This window comes from Lemur catta, chromosome 19 (genome assembly GCF_020740605.2).
Source record: "Lemur catta isolate mLemCat1 chromosome 19, mLemCat1.pri, whole genome shotgun sequence".
NCBI classification, from domain to species: Eukaryota; Metazoa; Chordata; class Mammalia; order Primates; family Lemuridae; genus Lemur; species Lemur catta.
This window is the reverse complement of record NC_059146.1, coordinates 26,595,928-26,623,881: the sequence shown is the minus strand read 5'-3', so window position 1 is coordinate 26,623,881 and position 27,954 is coordinate 26,595,928. Positions and strand designations below refer to the sequence as shown.

Below are 27,954 nucleotides of genomic sequence, written 5' to 3'. Positions count from 1 at the left end.
AAGTGGCCCTCCCGGGAGGCGTGGCTGAGGCGCTCTTGCCTGATACGGTGGCTCGGCGGGCCGGGCGATGTGTGAAATCTCGCGCGATCGCGCTGCCGCCGACGGGGACGGGGCGGGGCTGGCGGCGGGGGCGGGGACCCGGAGCGGGAAGATGGCGGCGGCGCAGGAGGCGGACGGGGCCGGTAGCGCCGTGGTGGCGGCCAGGGGAGGCGGCTCCGGTCAGGTACGGAGGCCGAGAGGGGACTGAGGGGATTCTTCCCCAGCCGGGGGGCCTCCCACGGGGCGTGTCCTGCTGCTTCTCACGGAATCTGGTGCACTGGGGGCTCCTTGCCCAGAGGGACCTTGAATACCCGGCCCAGGGGGAGCCAGGCCTCCCGGGTATGCCGGACAGTGCCGGGAACGGGGCCCTGTTGCGTGCCAGGTCTCCTGCACTCTCGCGCCAGGCGGCCACCAGGCTTATTGCTCGATCCGGGGAGACAGTGGCGGGGAGGGGGCGCAGACTTGTATCCTGGCGCCCTGGGTTCTTGACTCCGCAATTCCAGGCTCCAAGACCTTTCGTAGAGTGATCTGGCTTTCTGTGTCTTGTTCGTAGTGCTTGAGGTATGGGCAATGATTTATTGCGACTTTTCTAGCTGTGGGGAAGTCAGGTAATTACCATGGGTAAGGGCACGGACTGTGGAGGCCGGCAGACCCATTTTACAGAAGGGAATCCAGGGAACAGTGAGATTAAGGCGCTTCCGGAAGGTCACCCAGGTTAGGTTTGGGATCCATCCCATGTAGAAATTGGCAGACATTGCTGACCTAGGGTGGTCAGGGCTGGTATGGGTGTGCTTTTAGCATAAACTAGTCGTATGGGGTAATTATTTTTTGGGGTTTTTTTTTTTTTTTTTTGAGACAGGGTCTCTGTTGCCCAGGCTGGAGTGCAGTGGTGTCATGGTAGTTCACTGCAAGCTCAAACTCCTGGGCTCAAGCGATCCTCTTGCCTCAGCCTCCCAAGTAGCTGGGACTAGAGGTGCTCGCCACTGTGCCCAGCTAATTTTTCTATTTTTAGTAGAGATGGGGTCTCACTCTTGCTCAGGGTGGTCTCAAACTCCTGAGCTCAAGTGATCCTCCCACCTTGGCCTCCCAGAGTGCTAGCTAGGCTTACAGGTGTGAGCCACCGTGCCTGCCTGCTGATGACATTTGACCAATTGCTACCTAAACTAAACGAAGGCTGCAGAGCATACCAGTTCAGGCAGCCACCGTTCCGGGGAATAGGTGGAGTGACAGCAAAGTGCTGTCGACCCACCCACCGGGATGAATGTCAGTGACATGTGGGAGGCAGCTCAGGGGAGAGGAGTGCAGGTTGGAAAGGGAGAATGAAGCCGACTCTCTTTGTGACCTTGGGCAAGCTCCTTTCCCTCTTACATCTTTATTTCTCCAGTGTAAAATGGGACCGGCCCTGTGATTGGCCATAAAGGTGGATCCAGCCATGTGTCTGCTGTTAGGGGAATGGGAGACAACATATAAACAGAGTTATAACCCTGAATAATCAGGGTGGTGACAAAAGTCTGTGTCAGGGACCAGGGGAGCCCAGAGGAGGGGCAAATAATATAACCTGGGGAGGACACCAGGAAGAAATTTGTGTGATAGAGCCCACCATATCTGGTCTGAATCTTTTTAGCATTCTCAACCAGGGCCTGACCTCAGGGACAGCTCAGGAAGTGTTTGTTGAGTTAGTGCTGGAATGAAGACTCAGTCCCTGTCTGGTTGAAAGGAAATCTGTCTCCCTGTGAGTTTCTGTTGATTATTGGGTGAGGAGTGGTCTTTGAGACCAGGGCTCAGGTTGCTCTGATTGCCTTGAACTTTCACATTCAACCTGATCTTCTCTTGTACCACCTCTCCTTAAAAATGATCAAGACTTATCCCTTTGCCTTCAGGATAAAGTACAAATTCTTTAGTAAATCAAGGCCTTGCATGATCTGACTCTTTTTTTTTTTTTGAGGTAGAGTCTCACTCTGTTGCCGAGGCTAGAGTGCCGTGGCAGCAGCCTAGCTCACAGCAACCTCAAACTCCTGGGCTCAAGCGATCCTACTGCCTCAGCCTCCCGCGTAGCTGGGACTACAGGCATGCGCCACCATGCCCAGCTAATTTTTTCTATATATTTTTAGTTGTCCAGCTAATTTCTTTCTATTTTTAGTAGAGACGAGGTCTTGCTCAGGCTGGTCTCGAACTCCTGAGCTCAGACGATCCACCCACCCTGGCCTCCCAGAGTGCTAGGATTACAGGCGTGAGCCACCGCGCCCGGCCGATCTGATTCTTTTCTTCAGACTACACTAGGATTTCTGAAACTTGGCATTATTGACATTTTGGATTGGATTCTGCTTTGTGGGGGCTGCCCTGTGCATTTTAGGATGTTTAGCAGCATGCCTGGACTCTATATACTAGATATCAGTAGCATGTCCTCCCTAGTTGTGACAACCAAAAATGTCTCCAGACGTTGCCAGATGTCTGGGCAGGGGTGGGGGGGCAAGATCATCCCTGCTTGAAAACTGCAGCACTAGAGGAGGATCAGCTACTCTGAGCCTCTGTTATTTCCAGGAGTGTGCCTCCCGATATCTTCCCTCATAACCTTTGCACATGTTTCTGCCCTCTTTACCTGGCTGATCGTTACTAGCCCTACAGATCTCAGATGTCCCTTCCTCTGGAAAGTCCTCTCTGACCCTTTCAGACCCTCTCAGACTGGATCGGGTGCCCCCTCTGGCCTCCCAGTGCCTCCTGGAGTCCCCTGTCCCAGCTCTGCCCACTCTAGGTTGTCACTGTCCGGGGACTGGTCTGTCTGTCTCCTCCATTGGACTGGGAGTCCTAGCAGGGCAGAGCCAGGAGTGTCTTGGTCCCCACTGCTTCCTTAGCACTGCTCATCTCAGAGCTGGGCACAGAGGAGGTGCTCAGTGTTTGTGAACAAATGGTTCTTGAAACAGAAGCTGGGCTCTGGTGACATTCCCTGATGCCCATGGTGGATCCAGGCGATCAATGAGGACATGCTGCAAAGCCTGGCTTCCTCCGCCCCCTGCCCAGCCCTTGTGGTCTCAGCTGCTTCCGGGGCCCCTGAGCAGATATTCCTGGGGATTGTGTGTGAGCTTGAATGTGCAGGTCCAAGAGCAGGAAGTGTGTCTTATAGTCACTGCTGTGTCCACGGCCACCACCACCCTCCCCCAACCCACAGGGTCTAGCGCAAAGTGGGTGAACCCTTGGTCCAGTCCCCTGCTACAGCCAGCTTTTAGCCAGGAGCTCAGACACAGCCCACAGCCCCGCCATTCATTGTTTCTGCTGATGGGTGTTGAGTCCATACCACGTGCTAGGCCCTGTACTAGTACTGGGAATACAGCTGTCAACCAAACAGAGGCCCGCCCTCTTGGAGCTCATGTTCTAGTTGGGGCTAGGAAGGGGGAAGCACAGAGCATAGGGACACACAGTGAAAAGATAAATAAGAAAAATATATAGGGTCTCAGATGGCACTAAGTGGCATGGACAGAAATAAACTGGGATGGGGATAGGAAGTGAGGAGTGGGTAGGAGGATTGCAATATAAATAGGTTGGTCTGGGAAGACCTCTCTGAGGAGGTGACATTTGAACAAAGACCTGAAGGAGACGGGGAAGGGAGTCACAAAGATACTCGAGGAAAAAGCCTTTCAGGTAAAGGGAACAGCCAATGCAAAGGCCCTGAGGTGGGAGGTGCCGAGTGCGATGAAGGAATAGTGACAAGGCCAGTGAGTGAGGGGAGTGGGTGCGGGGGGCTGGTGTACGTTTATGCCTGGCCTTTGGGCCATGGAGAGGACTTTGCTTTTGCTCCGAGGGAAGTAGGAGCTACTGATAGTTACCTTTTTATTGGCGTCAAATTTAGATACTGTAGCATCCACTCAGTGTTAGTGTGGAGTTGGGTGGTTTTTAGTACATTTATACAGTTGTGCAATGCAACCTTCACCACAGTGCCTCTGAGAATACTTCCATCCCCTCAGAAAGTTCCTTTTGCAGTCTGTCAGCTCCCAGGCCCAGCCAGCCACTGAGGTGCTTTCTGTCTATAATTTTCTAAAAATTTCTTAAACATGGAAGTAGACAACATGGGCGTTTTGTGTCTGGCTTGTTTCATTTGGCACAGTGGTTTCAGGGTTCATGTTGCTACATGGATCTGCAGTTGTTCTTTTTTATTGCCGAGTAGTATTCACAGATCCATCACAGTTCATTTATTCATTCACTGAAAGAAATTTGGGTTGTTTATAGTTTTTGGCTATTACGAGTGACGCGATGTGCAAGCTTTTTGTGTGGCTGTGTGTTATGTCTCGGATAGCACCAGCAGTGGGTTTGCTGCTTTGTACGGTAGGTGCGTGTGTAACTTGTTCAGTAAGTGCTGTGTTTTCCAAAGCGGCTGCACCATCTCACGTTCCCCCAGCAGGGTACCGGGCTTCCTGTCTGTCCACATCCCCACTCGCAGTCCTGGTTGTCCGTCTTTCTGATTGTGGCCATCTTAGTGGGTATGAAGTGGCATCTCATTGTGGTTTTATTTATTTATTTATTTATTATTTATTATATGTTTTTAAAAAAATATGGAGACGGGATCTTGCTCTTGCTCAGACTGGTCTCGAACTCCTGAGCTCAAGGGATCCTCCCGCCTCGGCCTCCCAGAGTGCTGGGATTACAGGCGTGAGCCACGGAGCCAGCCTCATTGTGGTTTTAATTTGCCTTTCCATGGGAGGGTTCCCAGTCAGATTGCCCATCATTGTGGGTAAGAGACCTGGGAGGCAGCCAGATGTGGGTTCAAATCCTGACCTGACCTCAAGCCTCTGTTGCTGACCCTGAGTCAGCTCAGACCTGCTGAAACTTTACACAGACACCCCAGGTCTTCTGGGAGCGAGGCCGGCCCTGAGGAGGAGGCCCGTACTTCATCCTCTCCCCAGAACATGGCTGCCACTGTCTCAGCCTGGGGGTCTCACCCAGACATCAAAGGCAGCTCTTCAGGGAGGCCTCCTTGACCACCCGATCCCACGTAGGTCCCCGTCCCCCACCCCGGTTGCTATCACTTCCCCCTGTTTGTTTTCCAGAGCACTTTTTCCATTTACCATTTCTAATTACCCTGTTTACTGTTAGCAGGTGTGTTTCCCTTTAGACCCTGAGCTCTGGGCAGGCAAGGCCCAGAACTGTGTGGTCCCCCCTGGTCGCGCCACCTAGCACAGGGCCTGGCACACAGTAGGTGTGCAAGAAATATTTTTTTCAACACATGAAGGAAAACTTTTCTGTCCCCAAAATACCAGTATTTTTACAATTTGGTCCTTAGGTCAGAGAGATGAAGCGACATGCCCAGGTTGTCACAGCCAAGAACTGTGGGACCAGGACTCCAGCTGGGGGGGCCCATCTGACCCTGGAGCCCCTTCCTTTTACCACAGTGCTCAGAATGGGTGAACGTGCTGGTGAAGAGGACAGGAGGTGACAAGTGACACATTTAATGAGCGCTAGCCCCAGCTCCGCCTGGCAGCAGGGGCCTCTGTCCCTGTTCCTGGGGTGTTTGCTGTCTGGTGCGCATTGCAGAGGAGTGGGCTCGTGGCTGGGGAGCCGCAGAGGGGAGTGGGTTTGGGTGGTCTGGGCGTCCAGGGCAAGCCATGCAGGGAGCAGTGAGTCACCGTGTGTGTGTTGACTCCACAGGTGTTTATCACACCCTGCTCTGTGCCTGGGAAGCCGCAGGGTGCAAGGAGAAGGGTGGGCAGAATTTCTCTATCTTGGGCCCTTCCAAACCTGACATTCAGACACTCTCCGGTTCCGAGCGTCTGTTTCTGAGTGAAGATTCCTCCCTGGGGAAGCCCTACCTGACTTCCTAGCGTGCCCTCCCTTCCCATCTGCTATCCTGTCACTGGGCATCCCTCCCGTGACCCAGACAAGTGGCTTAACCTCTCTGAGCCTCCGTTTGCTCAGCTGCCGAATGGAGCTGTCCGTAGTTCTGGCCTCACGGGGTTACTGTGCCGTGTTCTGCCACATACACGTCCGCTGTGGCTCATGGCAGCATGGCTGACACTCTGTTCCGTGTCCGCCTCGCCTGCTGGCCTAGGAGCCCCTGGAGGACAGGGCTGGGCACAGAGGACGCGACGCCTCAGGAACTATTTGCCTAGGGAAGGACCTTTCAGATAAACCCCAACCTTGAAGAATCTGGCTCCTGCCATGAGACCCCTTCTGTTGTTGTCCCCAGTAGCCACCTCCCTGCATCCTGCTTCAGCCCCAGGGAACAATGGGCAGTCATCAGAATCAGACTGACTGTGTCTCTCGTCTTCTGTTTCTGCACCTGCTGGTTTCCTCACTTCCTCCTTTGTGCTGCTGGCTTGCTGTATTTTAGGTCTCAGCTCTGTTGCCCACTCCTCCAGGAATCTGCCCTTGACCCCTAGACTAGGCCAGGCGCCCCTTTTGGGCTCCTGCTCCTAGTTGTGCCCACTCTGGATCATCACTATCTAGACATGTGTCTGTCTTCCCCGCTGGACTGTTGAACCCCAGGAAGACAGCACAGGACTGTCTGGGTCACCACTGTGTCCCTGGCACAGGGGAGGCACTCAGGGATTGTTTTCCTCCTAATAGAAGACCCACCACCCTTCCTAGGTGCTTTTGTTTATTCATTCTGCAGTCATTGATCAGGCACGCCCTCTGTGCTCAGTCTGTGCTTGGCCTTGGTGCGTGGTGGAGCCTAAGACAGCTCCTGTGTCTCAGGTCCTGTTCTTCCTCTTCACCCTGGCCTCTGTCCCCCACAGGTGACCAGCAATGGCAGCATCGGGAGGGACCGGCCAGCTGAGACCCAGCCCCAGAACCCACCACCACAGCCAGCACCAAATGCCTGGCAGGTCATCAAAGGTGTGCTGTTCAGGTGAGCAATGGGGTTTTGGTTCGTTCACCAAAAAATTCAAATAAGAAAGGCATAGGGAAGAAAGGAAAAACCGCCTCCTGAGGCTGATGATCCTTACTGTATTGGTGTGTTGGTGGGGATTCTTTTTTTTTTTAATGATAGAATTTTTTTTAAAGTTTTTTTTTTTTTTTTTTTTTAACTGTAGTAAAATATACTGAAGTAGTTTGCTAAGGCTTCTGTAAGAAGTAATAAGACTGAGTGGCTTAAATAATAGAAATAGAGAAATTTATTTTCTTGTAACTCTGGAGGCTAGAAGTCCAAGATCAAGGTATAGGCAGGGTTGGTTTCTCCTGAGTCCCCTCTCCTTGGCTTGCAGAGACCCGTCTTCTCCCTGTGTCTTCACGTGGTCCCTGCTCTCTGTGTGTCTGGGTCCTAATCTCTTATGAGGACACTACTCATGCTGGCTTAGAGCCTACCCTAATGACCTCATTTGGTCTTAATTACTTTTCTTAAAGACCCTATCTCTAAATATAATCACTGAGGTACTGAGGGTTAGGACTTCAGCATATAAATTTTGAGGGACATGATTCAGCCCACACCTATACATAACATAAAATTTACCATTTTAACCATTTTTAAGTGTACAGTTGGTGGCATTAAGTACATTCACGCTGTTGCACACCCATCACCATTATCCATCTCCAGAACTTTCTTATTTTCCCAAGCTCGAACTCCGTACCCATCAGACACTAATTCTTATTTCCTCCTCCCCCAACTCCTGGCAACCACCTTTCTACTTTCTGTCTCTATGACTTTGACTATTCCAGTTGGCTTCTGTAAGTGGAATCAGGCAGCATCTGTCCTTTTGTGACTGGCTGGTGGTGACCCTGTACATGTGGCTTCACGTGCCTGTTCCTGGGCAATGGGGACACAGGGTCTGAGGCCCCGGGGAGGTGCTGGGTGGGCGTAGGGGGATATACCTGGCACTGGGTGCTCTCCCTGCCTGCCTAGACCTGGTGACAGTCTCCTCCTCTGCTCTGGGCCTTTGTTCACTCATCTGCAAAACGGACATCCCCTCCCTTTTTGGAGAAGAGACCAGGCTATGCACTTAGGCAATCAGCCCCCCCATCAGCTGTAAGTAATTTCATGGCAGAGGTGTTTGAAACAGTCATTTCTTTGGTTAGAACACCTTCACATGGCCACGGCCAGCTGCAGAGGAGGCTGGGAAGTGTGGTCTTTATTCTGGGGGAGCAGGCACCCTGCTGCAAAGCAGGGCCTCTGTACCCAGGAAGAAGGGCAGAGTGGTTTTGGAGGGCAACTGCTCATCTCTTCCATATCATTCTATTAAGTTTTACCCAAAACTTATAAATAATATGTGTTTATTGTACAAAATAAAATAATTCAAACAGCACAGAAGAGTATAAATGAAAAAGTATAACATATTGGTGCCCATCCTGTGAGCACATATCTTTTTAATTGGCCCTAGGGATTATGTAAGGATGCTCACAGATAGAGTTAATTAGGATTTCTCAGCATCCTAAAATAGAAGAAAAATTAGGGAAAATAGGGAAAAATTAGAAGCTGGGATCAGCTAATGAAATTTGAGGGGGCGACTAGCATCAAATAGCATGTAAGAGCACAGGCCTGTTCTGACATCTCAGCCCTGCCACCTCTGAGCTGTGTGGCCTGGGCAGGTGACACCCTTTTTGTGCCTCAGTTTCCTCCTCACAGACAGGAATCCTGACAATTAGCTCAAGGGTCATCAAAAGGATTCCAGGAGAATTGGTGCCAACCAGTGGGGACAGGACCTGTCACAACACTGAGGCAGCGTTGGCTACGATTGCTTTTGTAGATGGCTTTTGTTGTTTGTGTAAAAAAACCCTTAGAAAATATATCATAAAGAGAAACAGCTAGAAAAATAGCCCACGATCCCTGATGCAGTCATCATTCTGGTGTGGGACAGAACTGCCTGCCTGGTGTCCTTCAAGAGTGTCACGCAGGATGCCGAGAAAGAAACCTCCCCACTGTGTTCATCCTCAACACTCGGGCATCACTCCTACCATGTGTGTCCCCGGCATGTCGCCTGTAGGCACTGCCTCTTACCTCCCCACTCCCACCCCCAACCATGGCCAAGTAATGACTTAGGATTTTCTTATATATCATCTTTTTTTTATGCTCCAAGCAGCTTTGCATAAAGATTATTTTTATCTTTCTCTTCAATTTTTACATAAGAGGTAGCCTGTTTTACACACTGTTCTGCTCCTCGAGTTTTTCATTAACAATATATCTTTGAAATCTTTCCACGTCAGTACATAAGGGAGCTTCCTTCAGAGAGACATTTTTAATACAGTCACAGTGTAGGCTAATTTCCTTTCTTAGAGCCTGGCAGCACCTAACATCAGTTCGGGTGGGTGCTCAGAGACCATCTCAGCTGGAGTTCTTAAAATGAGATTTGGGGTTTATTTTCAGGGGCCCATGAACTCCCTGAAGCTTCAAGCAGATTCTGTGAGAATGGCCTTTCTGGGGGCTGGGGTGTGGTGTCCATGGTTTTGAGCACATGTGGTTACCTGGAGTGGGAGGTGGGGTAGGAACTGGGTATATAAAGGAATGGGGTGGGAGGGAGGGTTTTTATTGTATATATCTTTTCATATATTTAAAATTCTTCTGAACCTGTGAACATAGACTACCTATTCGGGGTGGGAGGCAGGATTTAACGTCTATTTTATTTGCTTAAATAAATTGGAGAGCATTAGAAAGGTCTGTTCCCCTGCGGGCCTGGCTGCATGGATGAAGGGCAGTGTCCGCAAGACTGTGGGTGTGTGGACGCACACGTGCTCTTGAGGGACAGGGCATCTGGAATCCTGTAAAGGTCTAGTATAGTCTGCCTTGTTTTATACATGAGGACCCCGAAGCCCAGAGTGGTAGGACCCCCACATGTCACACACTCAGCCAGGGGCAGAGCTGCCTGTGGGCATCCCTGCTGCCACACTGTCCCTTGGTGTATTTACTAAAACGGAAGCCTCTCCTGGAGCTGGTGGGATCCCCAGAGATTGCCACTTTCAGACCTTGCCCAGCTGTGCGGCTCAGGGACTTCTTGGGGAGGCAGCAGATGACTCAGCTGGGCCCACGGCCCCTGAGACCCCAGACCCCAGGGCTCCGGGGTTTCTACAGGCAGAGGCAAGTCCCTGTGCCCAGTCTTGCCCGTGATCAGGGCTCAGCAGGGAAGCACCCTACCCACGCTGGAATTCACGCATAGTATTTTTTCATTCCAGAGTTTTTTGTATGCCTTTTTCCTGTGATGAGAATAACAGTAATATCTAACGCTTCTAAAGCACTTACTGGGTTTGGACTAGTCTCCATTCCGGGTGATGTGTATATGTATAATTTAATGCATTTAATGATTATAAACAATCCTATGAGGGTAGGTACTGTTATTAACAGTAGAGGAAACAGAAGTCTTAAAACATTGAGTCTTGCCTGAGGTCACACAGTCGGTAAGCAGCAGAGCTGGGCTACAGATCCAGATGTAGTTTAGAGACTGGGCGCTTAACCTCTTTCTGCTATATTGCCTTTCATACTTGTAATTAATAAGTACTTGCATCATTTCATAATTACATAGCTTCATGTATCTAAGAGACCTAAATTAAAACAATAGAGGTTTATTTCTGTCTCATGTACCAGTCTGGATGTATGCAGACCAGGATTCTGCAGTTTTCTATGACCCAGACTCCTTCCTGTTTCTTGTTCTACCACTGCCAGGTTTTGCCCCTTATCCTCATGGCCCACAATGGCTGCTGAAGATCCAGCCATCATATACACATTCTGGGCAGTAGGAGGGAAGAAGAAATCAAGAAGAGAGACTCCTTTTCTTTAAAGACACTTAGCCCAACATAACATGCTGTTTTAGGAGTTTCTTTATTGAGGGAGATCGGGAAGATGGATATTGAGGAACAACTAGCAGTTTAGCACAGTTTTGTTTTGGGTCTTTTGTTCATTAAAATTCAAGTAAAGAAGAAAATAAAAATCACATAAAGTTGACCATCATTATTGTATTGGTGGTGATCTTTTTACATGTTGATTCAGATGCATGCTGTTAGATTATGCACAATTTTTAAGACAGTGTTTTTTTTCTTTCCCCTCTTCCCCCAAACCAAAAGAATCAGTTTTAAAGTCTGATGTGTATTGTTTTGTACCTTCCTCTGTTTTTATTTTTATGTCTTTATAGATAGATAGGTATTTGGGGTTTCTTTTTCTTTTTCTTTTTTTTTGCATTAAAAAATTATGTTAATGTGCATAACATAAAATTTACCATTTAACCATTTTTAAGTGTACGGGTATGTGGCATTAAGTACATTCACATAGCTGTGCAACCATCACCAGCATCCATCTCCAGAACTGCTTCATCTTCTCCAACTGAAACTCTCCCCATTAAACACGGAACTACCCATTCCCTCCTCCCCTAACTCATGTTTGTTGTTTTTTAAAATAGTTTATTATACAAAAATGAAATCATATTTTATACACTTTCCTTCATCTTTTTGCTTTTAACAGTATATCTTGGAAATGTCTCCAAATCAATTATAATTCTAAGACTTTGTGATATTGTGTGTATTTGTTCTTATGAATTGAAAAAAAAAGACTGAAATATTTGTTTTACCCAAGAGATTTATTTTGTTTCTGTTTCTATTTTTTCTATGATATTATGAGTATGAGTACTTCTGAAGCTCCCTTGATACACATTTTGAGGATTTTATAACTCAGATTCTGAAAATTCAGAGTTCTGTGTTCCTGAGCTGCTCTAATTTCGTTGGTATCTGTTGTTTGTGCTGGTTCTTGCTCCTAGCGTCGTGTTTACTTTTGTGCCTGGCTTGTCTTTGGTTGCGTGTTGGTCTTTATACTTGAAAAGTTATTTCAGGCCTAAGATGAACATACTTACCTACAGAGAGGATTTTCTTTGCTTCTGTCAGCTGCCCGGGGACATTAGTAGTCCGGGGTCTCCTTGTACCAGGTTTAAGGCTTGAGCTGCCCTGCGTGGCTCCTTGCAGAGTGGCCCTGCATACCTGCTGTGCAAGTCCTGCAGGGGGCGGGGGGCAAGGCCTCCTGCTTCTCTCCCTCCTAGGAGTGGAGCCCTGTGGGGTCTCAGCTCCTTGTAGGGCAGGTCTCTGGTTACCTCATAGGGGCAGTGGGCTTGTATTTCTGTCACCCATCAAAGCACCTAGCAAATGTCCTCAGACACATTAAGAAGCTTCTAGAACTTGTTTACTTCATTAGGTTCCCACTTTCCCTGCAGTTTTGCCTGGTAGATCTGCAGTCTTGTCCATTCTTTAGTGCTTTTAAGAATATAGTGTATATTTGCATATGTTCCTATGTAAGCCTGGTAAAAATTATGTGCAAGAGTACATGCATGAGAATGTACGAGCGGTATATATTATCACTATAGCAATATATATAATTTTAAAGTATATTGATATATTCTTAGTATGTTGATTAATTTTATCAAGCGTTTTCAGTTCTTTCCAATGGGAGAGTTGGTCTAAACCTAGCCCACTGTTACTAAAAGGGGCTAACCCATTACTTATTATCTGTTTTTCAAATTATCAGTTGACTTGGAGTTCAAAAATGTTCTTTCTAAGGTTCTGTGCCTCTAAACATGCTGGGATTCCAGATTCTTAGGATCCGCTCACTTGGGGATTCCAGGGGACTAGATGGCAGGTTTCCCAGTCTGAGGTTTCGCAGGTCTGAGCCCCTGTAGCTTTGTGGTCACCGGGAGCCCCTGAAGGACTTGGGTGGGTGTTCTGCATGGGGACCAGGCCAGTGCCAGGCCCCCTACACTGGCAAACAGTGGCGTCTGGGGTCTCTGGGGCATCTTATCTTCTCACCAGCCCTGTGACTACGTTTTCAAGGGCCCTCCCCGACTTGGCCACCAGCCCCAGGCCAGGCCCCAGCGCGCGCTGAGTCCAAGGCAGTCAGGCAGACCCGCAGAGGAAAGGAAAGGCTTGGGGACTCACCACCTGCCCCGCTTCCCTCCTCAGGATCTTCATCATCTGGGCCATCAGCAGCTGGTTCCGCCGAGGGTCGGCCCCTCAGGACCACACAGGCCCCGGAGGAGCCCCGCGCGTCGCCAGCCGCAACCTGTTCCCCAAAGACACTTTAATGGTAACTGCTGGGTGGCGGGACAGGCACAGGAGGTGACGGGAGGGGGCGTGTGGAGGAGTGATACGGGCAGGAAGTTCTTCCCAAGCCCTGCTTCCCGCCTGCCCGTGTTCTGAGTCGTTGGCCAGCAGTGCTCTTGCGGCTCTTGCCTGTGCTCTGTCCCTAAGCCTCAGAGCTCCGACCGGGCAGGCCCAGCAGCCGGGAAGGCGGAAGATGGTTCAGGGAGCTCCTGCCCATTTCTGTCCCTAAGTTCTAATTGGCAGGCTGCCAGTCTCCCAGAGTCGTTTGCTCATTGACTTCACAGGCCCAGACCAGGGCGGACATGGTGGCATGAGAAAAGAGAAAGAGAAAATTTATTCTATCCACTGCTACTCCCCTCTCTACTGCCCCCGTGCCCCCAATAATTGTTCCTGTTAGTGTGCTGACCGCTGCCACAGCTCTTCCCCTGCTCGCCAGCCATCAGCCTGCTGAGGCCCTGGTGAGCAGGCCCGAGCTCTGCCCCTCCCCCCCAACAGAACCTGCACGTGTACATCTCAGAGCACGAGCACTTTACAGACTTCAACGCCACATCGGCACTCTTCTGGGAGCAGCACGACCTTGTGTATGGCGACTGGACGAGCGGCGAGAACTCAGACGGCTGCTACGAGCACTTCGCCGAGCTCGACATCCCGCAGGTGGGGGCAGCCCCTGGTTTCTGGCCCCACGGCTGCTGGACTCACGCTGAAAGGCCTTTCTGGCAGTCCACTCCTAGCCCGGGCATCGGGAGTTCAGGCTCCAGGCTTGGGCCTGGCCCTCAGCTCACATGCTCTGTGACCACAGGCAGGTCCCTGAGGTCTCTGAGCTTCACCCTCCCCCATCTGAAAAAGATAATGGGGTAGATTGGCCTAGTCCTCCCAGCCTCTTCTAAGGTTGTGTAGTCCTGGACTTTAAACCAGTGAAAGACTAGTGATTGTCCCCGGGGATCCAGTCATCACCAGTTTGTCAGGAAGCACAGTTGCAAAGTAACATTAATAAACATTGATTGAGCACCAAGCTAGGCTGACTCATGGAAACCTCCCAGCAACCCCATGAAGAAGGAGCTATTGTTATCCACATGTGACAGATGAGGAAACTGAGGTCCAGAGAGGTAAAGCAACTTACCCAGGGTCACACAGCTAGCGAGAGATTCAAACTCAGGCTCTCTGGCTCTGGACTCTGGCAGCCCGGATTCACATCCTGCCTCCTCCAGGTATCCCGGCCTAACACGCAGGCTTGGTTAGGCTACCTCTCTGGGTTCTCACACCTGCTGGGCTTCCCCATTCCAGCCCTGTCCACTCTGGGTCCTTGCTTTGTGGGACAGGTCTTTCTCCCTCATGGGATTATGAGTCCTGTGAGAGTAAGCCTGGGGCTGTCTTGGTCACTTCTGTGTCCCCAGCATGGGACTGACTGCAGAATTAACAAATGGTGAACAAATGAGGGGGGCATCTCTTCTTTGGGGAATGGCTGCCTTCGGTCCTCTCTCCCTGGCAGGCCTTTTCAGCCTTTGGCCAGGGTTGGGATTCCTGCTCTGTGTCTGTTGGGATGACTGGAAGCAGGGTGTAGACGCAGCCTCTCTAACCTGCACTCAGAGGTGACCCCCACAGAGACCTCAAGCCCAGCCCCAGGCCCCACCACAAGATCCAAGGAAGGCCCGGGGCCCGGCAGGCCTGGCGGTGAGATCTGCTCCAAGGGCTTGGATCTAACCTTTGAGGCTTCAGGGTGGGGCCAGGATGGACTTAAAAGGCAGGAGAGCCAGGTGCTTTGGGCTGTGCCTGTAGTTGGAACCACTTGGGAGGCCGAGGCAGGAGGATGGCTTGAGCTCTGGAGTCGGGGCTGCGGTGCATTATGATCTCGCCTGAAAGTAGCCGTTGCCCTCTAGCGTGGGCAACATGGTGAGACCCTGCCCACCCCACCCCACCCCCCCAAAATGGCAGGAAGGTGAGGAGACACTGTAGCCAAGTGTCTTGAGCTGTGCTGGAAGACGAGACACAGGGCTCAGATCTGGCCTTTGCCTTCCACCCAATGCCCTTGAGCAACTGGCCTCCCCTCTTGAAGCCTCAGTTTCCTCATCTGTATCAAATGAGAACAGTCCCCCTTCCCTGGGAGGCAGGGAGAGTTAATGAGACAATATGAGAAAGGCCTGGGCAGAGAGGGTCTAGCTGGACATAGGCCACAGGGTGTGGAGGTGGAACAGAGTGTGTGAGAGGTAGAGCACACAGGGGCCCATAGACTGGGTGGGTTCCTGTCTACTTACCGCGTGTTACATAACCCCTTTGCCTGAGTCCTGGTCACCTCATCTTGAAAATGGGGTAGTACTCAAAGGCCAAGCAGTTGGTAAAATAATAACAACAAAAAAAAAAGAATAAAAAAAAAGAAAATGGGATAGTAACATGATCCACTCCAAGGGGTTTACATCTGTTACGCGAATGTTAACTCACTGTATTAGGGAGCTGCTGTGTAAAGTGCCCAGAGCAGGGTCTGGCCCATGGTAAGAGCACGGTGTTAGTCCTGTCTGATGAATTTCTTAAGAGCTCGTTGGTTGAGCTCTCACTCTGTGCCAGGCACCATGCTGAGCGCTCTGTATAATCCATCGTGGCTGGTGCTGAGATGACCTGCATCCTACTGTGGGGCCCTGAGGCTCAGGGAGGAACCCTGAGCTTACACAGCCATCGCAGGCTAGAGCCGGGGTCTGAATCCCAGTCTGCCTGACTCCAGCATTTGGTGCCTTTTTTTTTTTTTTAAGCAGTCTCACTGTTGCCTGGACTAGAGTGCCCTGGTGTCAGCCTAGCTCACAGCAACCTCAAACTCCTGGGTTCAAGTGATCCTCCTGCCTCAGCCTCCTGAGTAGCTAGAACTATAGTCATGTGCCACCACACCCAGCTAATTTTTTCTATTTTTGGTTGCCTGGCTAATTTTTTTTTTTTTCTATTTTTTGGTAGAGATGAGGTCTTGCTTTTGCTCAGGCTGGTCCCTAACTCCTGACCTCAAGCGATCCTCCCACCTCGGCCTCCCAGAGTGCTAGGATTACAGATGTGAGCCACCGTGCCCGGCCCAGCATTTGGCTCTTAACTGCTCAGCTACACTCCCCACTGAGCACTCAGTAAATGACCAAATAATTGAGTGGTGGGGAAACTGCTGGGGCAGGTGTTGTGCAGGGTGTTAGTGTTCCCTTCTCCCCAGCTGGCCAGCCTGCCCACCTGGCCCCTCTGTGTCTTGCAGAGCGTCCAGCAGAACGGCTCTATCTACATCCACGTTTACTTCACCAAGAGTGGCTTCCACCCAGACCCCCGGCAGAAGGCCCTGTACCGCCGGCTCGCGACAGTCCACATGTCCCGGAGTAAGTCGCTCCCCTATAGCCAGGACCCACTGTCCAGGGGGCTGGCATCCTGGGAGCCTGTGCTGAGGGAGGCTGGGATTGGTGGGGCGGGCTCAAGCCCCACCCACCTCCTATGAACTCGTGGACACCCAGCGGGCAGACCCACAGAGGCGGAGCTTGGGGACCAGAGAGGAATCTGCTAGAAAGAGCAGATGGAGACAGGACTTTTGGGGGAGAGGAGATAGTGTTCACCAAAGGAGAAGGGCCAGGGTTGGCTTGTGCTCAGCGCAAGGCCTGAGAGAAATAGATGCTCAAGGATAATTTGCGAATGAACAGTGGGTTGAATGAGCAGAGGGAAGCCGAGAGGGCCTTCGAGATGGCGGGTGTGACCTCTGATTGTGTCAGTTCAGCCCCTGTGAACAGGCACTTCACAAACTTGCTGCGCGTAGGGGAGTCATTGTTCCTGCATGTGTTTCATGGAGTGGGACCTGGCTCCCAGGTGGCCTGTTTGGATGGGTCCTGCGAGGCTGTGGCGTGAGTCACCACTTCCCCAAGGTGCACATCTGAGCAGCGCCCTTCCTTGGTGGGGGCAGGTGGTGAGGGACCACATGACTGGATGAGGACTTCCATTTCAAGGATTGTCCCTCATTTTCATCCTGGCTGGCTGCCCGGGTGGTGCTGAACCCTCACGGGAAGAATCCTGATTGTGTGAACAAACCCGAGACCTTCCAGTGACCCCGAGGAACCCAGGGTCAGGGATGGATGTTTGCAGCTTCCTATACAGCCTCATATTCAAAGGGGGTTTTTTTTCTCTACCCGGGGTACCTTGTTAAATATGTGTAAATGTCTGATTGCATGTATGTGGTTTAAAATTCAAGTAATTTGTCAAGATAGTGAAACCCAGCAGTCTCCCATCCACCCCTTCCCATCCTGCTCCCCGTAGGCAACCGCTTTCAAATTCATGTAGCTGTTTCTTCTGCCACTGAACCTCTATGGCTCTCATTATTTTTTGTAGAAATGGGGTCTTGCTGTGTTGCCCAGGCTGGTCTCAAACTCCTGGCCTCAAGTGATCCTTCCACCTCAGCCTCCCAAAGTGCTAGGATTACAGGAGCGAGCCACCGCACTTGGCCAGTTTTCAGTTTTAGTTGTTATCTATTGACTTTCTACTCGGGAAGAGGAAATCCCAGTGCAGGAATATAGTTTTGATTAGATTAAGACTCTGTTTAAATGTTTTTGAGTATGTGACTATTACTCACATCTGAACCACACAGTTGAATATAGTTATTATATTTTTCCTTTCCTGTCTTAGTCCTTATTCTGTTGCTTATAACAGAATACCTGAAACTGGGTAATTTATAAAGAAAAGGAATTTGTTTCTTATGGTTATAGAGGCTGAGACGTCCAGGGTCGAGGGGCTGCATCTGATGTGAGCCTTCTTGCCGGTGGGGACTCTGCAGAGGGGGCTGAGCATGCTAGTCCCATTAATCCTTTAACCCATTAATCCGTGAATAGATTCATCCATTCATGAGGGCAGAGCCCTTACAACCCAATCCCTTCTTAAAAGCCCCACTTCTCAGTACTACAGCATTGGGGGTTAAATTCTAACATGAGTTTTGGAGGGGACAAGCATTCAAACCATAACACTGTCTAACTTGTTGTTTTCCAGAAGGTTAATAATTGTTGTCATCTTTTCGCTTGCCTGGCTCTTTTTGACTTTTTTCCTTGCGTCCACTGTCTTCTGATTGGCAGCCTTAGAAATCTCCCACTGTGCCCATTTCAGCAGACCTGGAGAATGGCTCCCTCCGAAAGCCCCCCGTTCTCCTGAAGTGAACTTTGTGTACTCCCGAGCTTTTATTTTATCGAGGGCTACTGCAGACATACCCTGTGGATTTGGTAACGATCCGTTGGCTGTTTCTGGGTAGTGCAGTAACAGATGTGATTCTATTTGTGTGAGTTAGGTCTTTCCTACTTCTTTTGGTGTAAAAATACCCTAAAGGATGGTGATTTTTTTTGTCATCATCTACACTGGATGAAATGAAAAGTTGGTGCCCCTATGTCGGTCTCCAAAACTGATTTGGAAAAGTCTCCTGGGATGGCCAAGTGCCATTCTGAGTGTGTCTGTGCAGCGTGCTCTGTGGACTGTTCCACGCGGCTGGCCTCCCTGTGGCAAGATCTGTGCAGAAGCGGGCACAGAGGAGCGGCCTGAGGGGGTGTGAGCTGCAGGGATGGTCCCCACCGATGTGTCCCTACACGGGGTATGCGTCTGGCGTCTGGGTTAAATTGCCCGACTCCTCAGAGGTCACCCTGAATGTGACCCAGGTCGGTGGCTATTTGCTCATGTCCCCCTTACCCCCATGTGATGATCACGTGATCATCCTGATCCACGCCAGTGTTTTCTGTGATTTTGTCCTTGGTGAACGTGATCTGTGTCACTGTGTGGTGAGGTCGTGTTCACAGTCAATGTGACAGTTGTCAGCATGGTCTGTAAAATAGAAACTGCAGCCAGTGGACCTGAAGAGACTCCAGGATCATCCAGGCTTCCCTCCCCAGCCTCAGAGCGGGGACCCCTGAGAGCAGGGACATAGAGGGGCTTGGAATTAGCCACCTGCCGACTCCAGGGCGAAGGAGAGTGTGGGATCAGAAGAGCCCTGTTTCTCCCCAAAGGGCCAGTCATCAGTACTCCGAGCAGCACCATCCCACAGGGGTGGGGTGCAAGCCAGAGACATCTTTGAAATTTTCTAGTAGAAAAGAAATAAAGAGCAAAGGTAAAGAGAAACCGAGAAATTACTGTTCATAATAGTTCCATTGAACTCCACACATTGTCATTTCAGCATATAATGAATACAAAAAAAGAGTGAGATATTTTATTTTACATTCTTTTTTTTTCCTGCACCAAGTTTCAGAGTCCAGTGTGTGTCTTACAACACACCGTGTCTCAGTTTGGACCAGCCACATTTTCAGTGCTCAGAAGCCACATGTGGCCGGTGACCCCTGTACTGGATGGCACAGCCCTAGAAGCTTTACGTCCGATAAAGGGGAGCTCTTCCATCCCCACTGGAGCCGGATCTGTCTCACGTCATAGTCCCATCTCCATGCCTCCAAGTCGCAGGCTGTGTTCTCTGCCCTGGGCCTCCCTGTCCGCCAGCCCCTCCTCCCTTCCCTGGGCAGCCCCTCCCAGGTGTGGAACAGCAGTGGAGTGTGTCCCCTGGAATTCATTCTCCAGGGGACACACTTGGTCCCACCCTTGGGTGTTAACTGCTCCCCTGGACATGGGGGCAAGCTCTGAAACGAGTTAATGATACAAATGATGGGCGATGTGTGTGTTGACAATGAGAGCAGCAGGCCCGGGGCCCCTTCACAGGCCCCGAGCCAAGAAGTGGGACTGCTTTTTCCTTATCCCTAGCGTCCCTCTGCTTGTAGAAGACAAAACCAGAACCACCCCCCCTCAGCCAGTCCCCCTTCCTATCCCCCCATGTCTGCCTGGTGCTAGGGGGCAGGATGGAGAGTCCCAGGAGGGCAGGCAGAGTTTGCCATCCCAGCGTAGGGAGGAGCTCAGAGCGCCCTGGCGAGGGCGGACAGGGCAGTCGGAGCATGAGCAGGCACGAGCCCTTCCTCCTGGCAATCAGGGCGGGGGGCAAGAGCCTGTGGCCAACCTGGCCTTTGCAAGAGGAAGTGAGGTTGGCTTCTGGCTGGGAAGTCACAGCCCCAAAGTGTTTTTCACTTTGGTTTCTCATGGTGGCGGCTCCAGGCCTTCTCTGGAACTGTCCGCAGTCTGTTTATGGCCACGTGTTCAACTGGTCGTCGCTGGGCCTGTGCAGGGGCACAGGGTTCAAAAGAGGCCCGGCCCTGCCCACGTGGGGTTTGCAGACTGGTTGAGGGGACAGCTGGCACTGGGCAGGTGAATTTGGAGGTGAAATCTTGTGAGGAATAAAGCTGGCGAGGAGAATGACTGGGTAACCTTGTCCAGTGGGGTGGCTGGGGAAGCCCTGTGGAAGAAGGGACATTTCATCAGGGACTTGAAGGCTGAGGAGGAGCCGGCCATGAAGGCTGTGTAGGGGAACATGTTCCTGGGGACGGGAACTGTGCCTCTGAAGGCCCCGGGCCGGCGTACGTGAGTGAGGCAGGCGCTGCAGGAGGGCATGGGGCTGTGGGGAGGGTCTGGGCTTCCAAAGCAGCTGGATGTCACCGTCAGATACTTGATTTAAAAGAATCGCTAGCTGTCCTCTGGAGAGAAGGTCACAGCGGGCAAGAGTGGCTGCCAGGAGGCCAGCAAGAAGGGGACCCCAGTCATCCAGGAAGGAGCCCGTGGCTGGCCTGGGTGGGCCCACAGGTGGGAGAAGGGGTCGGATTTGAGGCGTGTGTGGAGGGGGCCCCCTGGCAGGCTGGTGGAATAGATGAGGCAGATTCTGGAGAAGGCAGACTCCGGGTTTCTGCCTGGGGCAATTTGGTGATGGTGGTGTCCCTGTGGTGAGATTTGGGGAGGCAGTTCAGGTGCCCAGGTCACGCTGTCCCCAGCAGGGGAGCGCAGGGGTGGAAGCCGTAGACCACGAGCAGCGACACGGGGCAGTGGTCTGGTGTCCGGATGCTGCAGGTGCCTGCAGGTCGCATGTCCACCCCTTCCCTGTCTCCCTGCCTCTCCCCCCAACAGTGATCAACAAATACAAGCGCAGGCGATTTCAGAAAACCAAGAACCTGCTGACGGGAGAGACAGAAGCTGACCCGGAAATGATCAAGGTAAACAGGAGCAGGGCCATCAGGCCAGTTCACGGCCCAGACCACGGGGGCTCTGGTCCGTCACCACCGCTGAGTCACCACCGCTGACTGCCGTAGGGGCTTGGTCAAGCCACTCCCCTCCCTGAGCCTCGGGCTCCTTCTCTGGGAAGTGGGGTTAGGAATCAGCTGCCCCGGGGAGCAGGGAGGATTCCAGGCGAGGCCACCGGGGCCAGTGCTCATGGAGCATGTGCTCAGTGTGCACGCGCAGCCTTTTGCCAGCCCTGGGAGGGGGCTCCCGTCACCAGTCCCGTCTTCAGATGAGGGCTCTCGGCCACAGTCTCACAGCCAGGAAGCGGCAGGGCAGAGTGGAGACTCACACCCATGCGGTCAGGCCCAGAGCCCGGGCGAGTGGGTACAGGAAAACATGGCTCTGGTGGGCATCACAGGATCGCTTGTTGGTATTACTCCTGGTGGGCTGGAGGAGCCGGGGGACCTGTGGTGGGCACCCAGAGCCTTCCTGTCTCAGCGCGGTGGTCCTGGGTAGGGGGCTAGCCCCCGTTCACGGAGGTGGGGCTACCATGTGCAGCCTGCCACGGGCCAGGCCCTGCCTCTGCGGACTCGGTTTTCTGCTCTATGGGGTGGGAGGACCCTGTCAGGTGGCAGAGAGGATCCTGGGTGGGGAGTCTGTAAGGCCAGGGTGAGGCCTCCACCAGCGGTCACCGCGGTGGTTGATACTCTGCTGTCACAATCGTCACGGGAGCCCTCAGGAAGAAGTAAGTGGAGGCCAGTGCCCCCCCAGCCACCTCCGTCTGCCCCTGAGGCCCACCCCCACCTCCATCTCCCCGCAGAGGGCCGAGGACTACGGGCCTGTGGAGGTGATCTCGCACTGGCACCCCAACATTACCATCAACATCGTGGACGACCACACGCCGTGGGTGAAGGGCAGCGTGCCTCCTCCCCTGGACCAGTGTGAGCCCCCAGCCCTGCTGGCTGCTTGCAGAGGCTTCGGGGAGGGTGCTCCGGGCCCACTTCCTCCTCTTCTCCTGGCCCTGTCCCCCCGAGAGATCTTTCTCCTTCTCCACCCTTCCTGAGCTCCCTGCCATGCCCTGCCCCTCTCTCTCTTACCCGCCTCCTTACTCCCCCCACACCCCAGTGACCCTGGACTCCCCCCTGTGCACCAGAATCAGTCCACAGACGAGTCTCATCCAGCCCACAAGCTGTTTTCAAAAAATGTGCATTAGTTGCCAACTTTTAAAATTGAGGCAATATCACTTAAAAATCTGGATTTCTGGCTGCTTTTATAAAACTGGGATACGTGATCACCATGGGGCAGCCGTGGGCTGGAGCTGAGCTGCGGCTGCCCCCTTTGGTTGCGGCCTGCCCACTCTTTCCACCTGGTCCCCTCCACTGAGGTTGGGCCCTTCAGCTTCTCAAGGCGCAGCCCAGAAGTGTCCCCTGCCCTCTGGTCTCTGTCAGAGCAGTCCTGTTGGGTCCCTGCAGACATCTGAAGCCTCGTGGGTGCCCCGGCCTCCTGCCCACACTAAGCAGTGCCTCCCGCCCCATGTGCCCGCAGATGTGAAGTTTGACGCCGTGAGCGGTGACTACTACCCCATCATCTACTTCAACGACTACTGGAACCTGCAGAAGGACTACTACCCCATCAACGAGAGCCTGGCCACACTGCCGCTCCGCGTCTCCTTCTGCCCGCTCTCGCTCTGGCGCTGGCAGCTCTACGCCGCCCAGAGCACCAAGTCTCCCTGGAACTTCCTGAGTGACGAGCTGTATGAGCAGTCAGATGAGGAGCAGGATTCTGTGAAGGTGGGCGCCGGCCCGGGGCGCAGCAGGGGCTTCCCAGCACCTTGCTGGGCTGCAGGAGGCCAGGGGAAGTGGGGAAGTGGGATCTCCCTCCTGGCGCTCCCCTGCCCACAGTTTCACAACCTCCCAGGCCCTCTCCCTGCAGCAGCAGGAAACTGGCTCCGGGGTCCTGTCCCTGAGGCCTTTCTGTGTGCTCGGCCAGGCCCTCTGGGTCTGCACCTGCCCCTGCCTGCTTCTCTCCCAAGCCCTGCCTCCCCGGCTTTCTGCTCTGACTCCATGTCTCTGCCCTCCCTGTGTCCTTAAATATGTGCCCTGGGCTGTCGCCACAGTCGGGCCTGCTCCTCACTCCCAGGGCCCCTCACCTCTCTCCTGCTGGATTGGTGCCTCTCCCATGTTGCTGTCTCCCCGTCTTTCTCGATCTCTCTCTGCACATCATCCTCTTCTCTGCCCATCTCTGCCCCACACTCCTCGTGGCTGGCATGCCCCTGCCCTCTCCGGGTGGCCCCAGGAATAGATCTGTGGGGAACGTCTTCAGGGCTGGGAGGGGCCGGGCTGGTGAAGGTGCTATGTTGGTAGCTCCTGGGCAGGGCAGGGCAGGGCAGTGCTCACAGGTATGTCTCGCAGGTGGCCCTCCTGGAGACCAACCCCTACCTGCTGGCACTCACCATCATCGTGTCCATCGTCCACAGCATCTTTGAGTTCCTGGCCTTCAAGAACGGTAGGGATGGGCCCCTGGGGCCAGTGAAAGACGGTGCAGGCCTGGGGACAGGGCCTGCCCCCTCCCTTCCTCCTCCCCTCCTCTGCACACGTCCTCCCCCTGCCTGGGGTCTCTCAGCCCCAGTCTCCAGAGGCCTAGTGAGCTAGGGAGGGGCAGTGGCCCCAAAACTGCCGACCCAGAAACTCCCACCCACTGGGCCCAGCGCTGAGGGCTGGGCCTGCTGCTCGGGCAGAGGCCAGGGCGGCACCTCCAGGAAGCAGGGCTGGGGAACTCCGAAGCCAAGATCAGGGAAGCCCCAGAGCTGTTCCCTTGGCCCTGCCTGGCAGGCTGCCTGGTGGGGAATGGGGCCTGCCTGAGTGGGAAGTGGCCACATGCCAGACACTGTCCTAGGCACCCTCTCCAGGTAGCTCCTGAGTCCTCACAGGAGCCACGGCCCTGCAAGGTCACTTGCCCACAGTCACACGGCTCCTAAATGGCAGCGCATTCCCGCCCCTGCATCCATTCTAGGCCCTGGGGCCACTTCCTGCTCCCCAGAGCGTCCCCATTCTGAAGGAGGCGGCTTGCTGCCCTGCAGCTCCTGGAAGTGGCAGGAGTGATGAGTGTCACTGGTAGGACTGCTGTTACTAAGATGCTGTTGCCATTATCGAGGGCTGCCGCCTAGGAGAACGTAGTGTCCGAATGGCGCAGTAGCTGGCGCTGACGCTGATAGGAAGTCTCAGCCGTCGCCCGTGGAGCTCGCTGCGCCCGTGTAGGCGCCGTCTCATGAGACCTTTCTGCTGACCATGAGCTGGGTTGGCTGTGGTCCCTTGCCAAGGTCACACAGCGGGTGGTGCGGGCCCCCCACTCACTCTGTGCTGTGTAGCCTCCTTGGTCTGAGGGTGGGTTCAGATCTCTCCCCGCCCCCCCAGAACCCTGTCTCCAGACCCTTCTTCCCAGTCTGATGGGGGGAGGTGGGCAGGGTGGGCCTATGGGATGTGCTGGAGCTCTGGGATGGGGGACTTGGGAGAAGAGCCAGAATTCACGGTCCTCAATCCCTGGGTGCACAGCTGGCCTTGAGCCTGTGTGGCCACGGGCCTGGCTTGGCCACCGTAAGACAGGCATTGTGCTAGGTCGGCCTCTCGTGGCTGCAGTTAGACAGATGAGCAGCCCAGGCAGGGTCAGCGCAGTGCCCACGGGGGGACCAGGGTCCTCCAGGCGATGTCCAGGCAGAACGCTGGAAGGAGCTCCCAGTTGGAGACCAGAGCCCACGTGTCTTGTCTGTGCCTCAAGGGTGTCTGTGGGCCAGTCCTTCACAGTGTCAGGGTGGGGGGTTGGAGGAGGTGGCCTCAAGGGACATGCCCTGCATCTCCCCACCCAGGAGAGGCAGGTTGGCACCGTGGTGTGGCACAGACCCGGCGTCCGTCCAGATTCTGCCGTGCCCGGCTGTGTGGCCTGCCCCGGGGAAGCACTTTCCCTGAGCAGCCCTTAGCACCTGGTGCTTGGTGAGCACCCGTCATGGCAGCAGTCACTGTCCGCGTCAGTCAAGGGACTGTGCCCTGACCACTGGTTGCTGACGTCCCACAGGAGGGCTTCAGAGGTCTTGCCTATCTGGTGTTCTGGGTGTCGCCAGTGAACAAGAGGCTCTTCGTGGGGGAGAGGAGAGGAGTAACGTTCTTCCCTCCCCCTGGAAGACCCAGCCTGGCCCCGGGGTCTGAGGGAGCTGCAGGAGGGGACTCGGGAGGGGCTTCTCAGTCTCCTGGTTCCCCCACCTCCCGTGCACAGACATCCAGTTCTGGAACAGCCGGCAGTCCCTGGAGGGCCTGTCTGTGCGCTCCGTCTTCTTCGGCGTTTTCCAGTCTTTCGTGGTCCTCCTCTACATCCTGGACAATGAGACCAACTTCGTGGTGCAGGTCAGCGTCTTCATCGGGGTTCTCATCGACCTCTGGAAGATCACCAAGGTCATGGACGTCCGGGTAAGGCCGGGCGCCATGTTGTCTCAGGGCTGCAGGGGGCTGGGGCGGCTAAGTCTGGGCCAGCCAGACCCTGGAGCTGGCCCCTGGGGGTTTCCCAGCTCCTGCCGCACTCCTAGGACAGAGGGGATTTTCACACCAGGGGATTTTTCGGGTCACACGTGGGGCAGGGGAACTGGGAACGGTGGGAAAGGGCAGGGGCTGAGGCTGGCCTGGGGGGTGGGAGCCAGCATAGCAGCTCATCCGGCTGCGCTTGTCCCCAGCTGGACCGGGAGCACAGGGTGGCAGGAGTCCTCCCCCGCCTAAGCTTCAAAGACAAGTCCACGTATATTGAGTCCTCGACCAAAGTGTATGACGATGTGAGTGTCCCCCACGGTGGGCCCTGGGGGGTGGTCTTCAGGTACCCTCACACTCCTGGGGGACTGGGTCCAGGCCATCTGACTGCTAGGCCTATGCTTTATGGCCCATGTCACACCCTCTGTATCTGTCCCCCACCTGCCCTAACTACTCACTGGCTAAGTCCAGATTCCCCAGGGCTACCTGGAAATTCCCCTGCATGGCCTGCCAGACCAGGTATGGGTCGCTGAGGGCGGGGAGCAGGAATGGCAGGTGGGGCCCGAGGAGCTGGGTCTCAGCCCTGCCCTGTGACCCCACAGATGGCGTTTCGGTACCTGTCTTGGATCCTCTTCCCACTCCTGGGCTGCTACGCCGTCTACAGCCTCCTGTATCTGGAGCACAAGGGCTGGTACTCCTGGGTGCTCAGCATGCTCTATGGCTTCCTGCTGACCTTCGGTGAGCACGCCCCGCGCTGGGCGGTGCTGGGGTCAAGTTCAGCCTGGCCCTTCCCTCTGGGGGCTCTAGGTCCCGTGTGGGAGACAGACCCGTCCCCAGACAGTGGGCAGAGGTGGGATGTGGGAAGCCCCAGGCAAGGAGCCTGGTCCTGCCTGGGGTCAGGGAAGGCTTCTAGCAGGATGCGAGCGGTGCGTTTCAGTCCCTGTTCTCAGGGGGGCAAGTCATCTTGTGGGGAAGCCAGGGAGGAATGCGCTGCAGAGGACAGAGTGGGGGTGCACAGAGCCGGTCGGGACTCCTCCAAGGAGAGGACCTTTGAACTGAGGCCTGAAAGATCCAGGGAGGGAGCCATGCTAGAGCTAGTGACGGGTAGAGCAAGTACAAAGGCCCGAAGTAGGATGTGGGGGTGCTGGACGTGGCCGGGAGGCCGTTAGGGCGGGTGCGGCGGGAGCCAGGAGAGGGTGGGAAACGGCAGAGAGGTCCGGGCTCGGGAGGCCCCTCCCTCCGCTCACGGGTGCCTTTCGCTGCAGGCTTCATCACCATGACGCCCCAGCTCTTCATCAACTACAAGCTCAAGTCCGTGGCCCATCTGCCCTGGCGCATGCTCACCTACAAGGCCCTCAACACCTTCATCGATGACCTGTTCGCCTTTGTCATTAAGATGCCCGTTATGTACCGGATCGGCTGCCTGCGGGACGGTGAGGCCCGGTGGGCGGGCGGGGGGTTCCCACCAAGTGGGGCACGGGCAGGACTCGGGGCCTAGGTCTGAGGGAGGACTGGGGGGCCCAGTCTAGGGGGGCACAGCCCAATCTTTGCAGGCCCCCCCACCCGTACACCTGCCTGGTGTCGGGTGGCCAGGCCCTTCCCTCACACTGTCCCCCTCACACTCCCGCAGATGTGGTTTTCTTCATCTACCTCTACCAACGGTGGATCTACCGCGTCGACCCCACCCGGGTGAACGAGTTTGGCATGAGCGGAGAGGACCTGACAGCAGCTGCTTCTGTGGCCAAGGCCCCCGCAGCCGCAGGGGCCCTTACACCTGCGCCCTCCACCACCACAGCCGCCGCCTCCACCAGGGAGGAGGCCTCCACGTCCCTGTCCACCAAGCCCACCCAGGGGGCCAGCTCTGCCAACGAGCCCCAGGAAGCCCCTCCAAAGCCAGCAGAGGACAAGAAAAAGGATTAGCCGCTCCTAGTCCTCCTGTCCCCTCCAGCTCCTGGTGACACCCTTCCGCCCTGGCCCCCCCTCGCCTCCCCTCCCTGTCACCCTTTCCCTGGACAGATCGGGCCGGGGTGGCAGGAGGCCCCCATCGGGCCGGGGCCCAGTGTGTGATGTGGGGGCTGGGGCAGGCCAGGGCTCGTCGTGTGTGGAGGCGCCGTCTGTCCGTCTGATCCTGTGTGTTTCCAGCCATCTCGCCCTGCCAGCCCAGCACCATTGAGAATCATGGTGAAGCCGACGTGGCGCTGCCGAGGGGGTGGGCCAGGCGGGGGAGGGGCCGGGGCCCCTCTGTGGGACACCCACGGCCATCTATCATCTTGTCCCTTGTTCCCCGACCATCCTCCCTCCCAGACCGCCGCCCTTTAACACAGTCTGGATTTAATAAATTCATATGGGTGTTTAACTTAAA

At 54.2% G+C, this 27,954-nt stretch overlaps 1 protein-coding gene across 1 annotated transcript; it reads left to right on the top strand.

The window, feature by feature from the left end:
• Positions 1-27,954, top strand: CLPTM1 (CLPTM1 regulator of GABA type A receptor forward trafficking). Its single transcript, XM_045531466.1, has 14 exons — positions 1-223; positions 6,765-6,877; positions 12,889-13,012; positions 13,525-13,683; positions 16,247-16,364; positions 20,992-21,077; positions 21,905-22,025; positions 22,630-22,874; positions 23,496-23,589; positions 25,351-25,541; positions 25,802-25,897; positions 26,195-26,330; positions 26,858-27,025; positions 27,223-27,954. The coding sequence occupies exons 1-14, from the start codon at positions 68-70 to the stop codon at positions 27,510-27,512; spliced, it is 2,097 nt and encodes a 698-aa protein (XP_045387422.1). The 5' UTR covers positions 1-67; the 3' UTR covers positions 27,513-27,954.

Coding starts and splice junctions, on each gene's coding strand:
- CLPTM1 (XM_045531466.1), top strand. CDS start 68: ATGTGTGAAATCTCGCGCGATCGCGCTGCCGCCGACGGGGACGGGGCG. Junction 13,684..16,246: donor CCGAGCTCGACATCCCGCAG/GTGGGGGCAGCC, acceptor TGTGTCTTGCAG/AGCGTCCAGCAGAACGGCTC. Junction 26,331..26,857: donor TGGCTTCCTGCTGACCTTCG/GTGAGCACGCCC, acceptor CTTTCGCTGCAG/GCTTCATCACCATGACGCCC.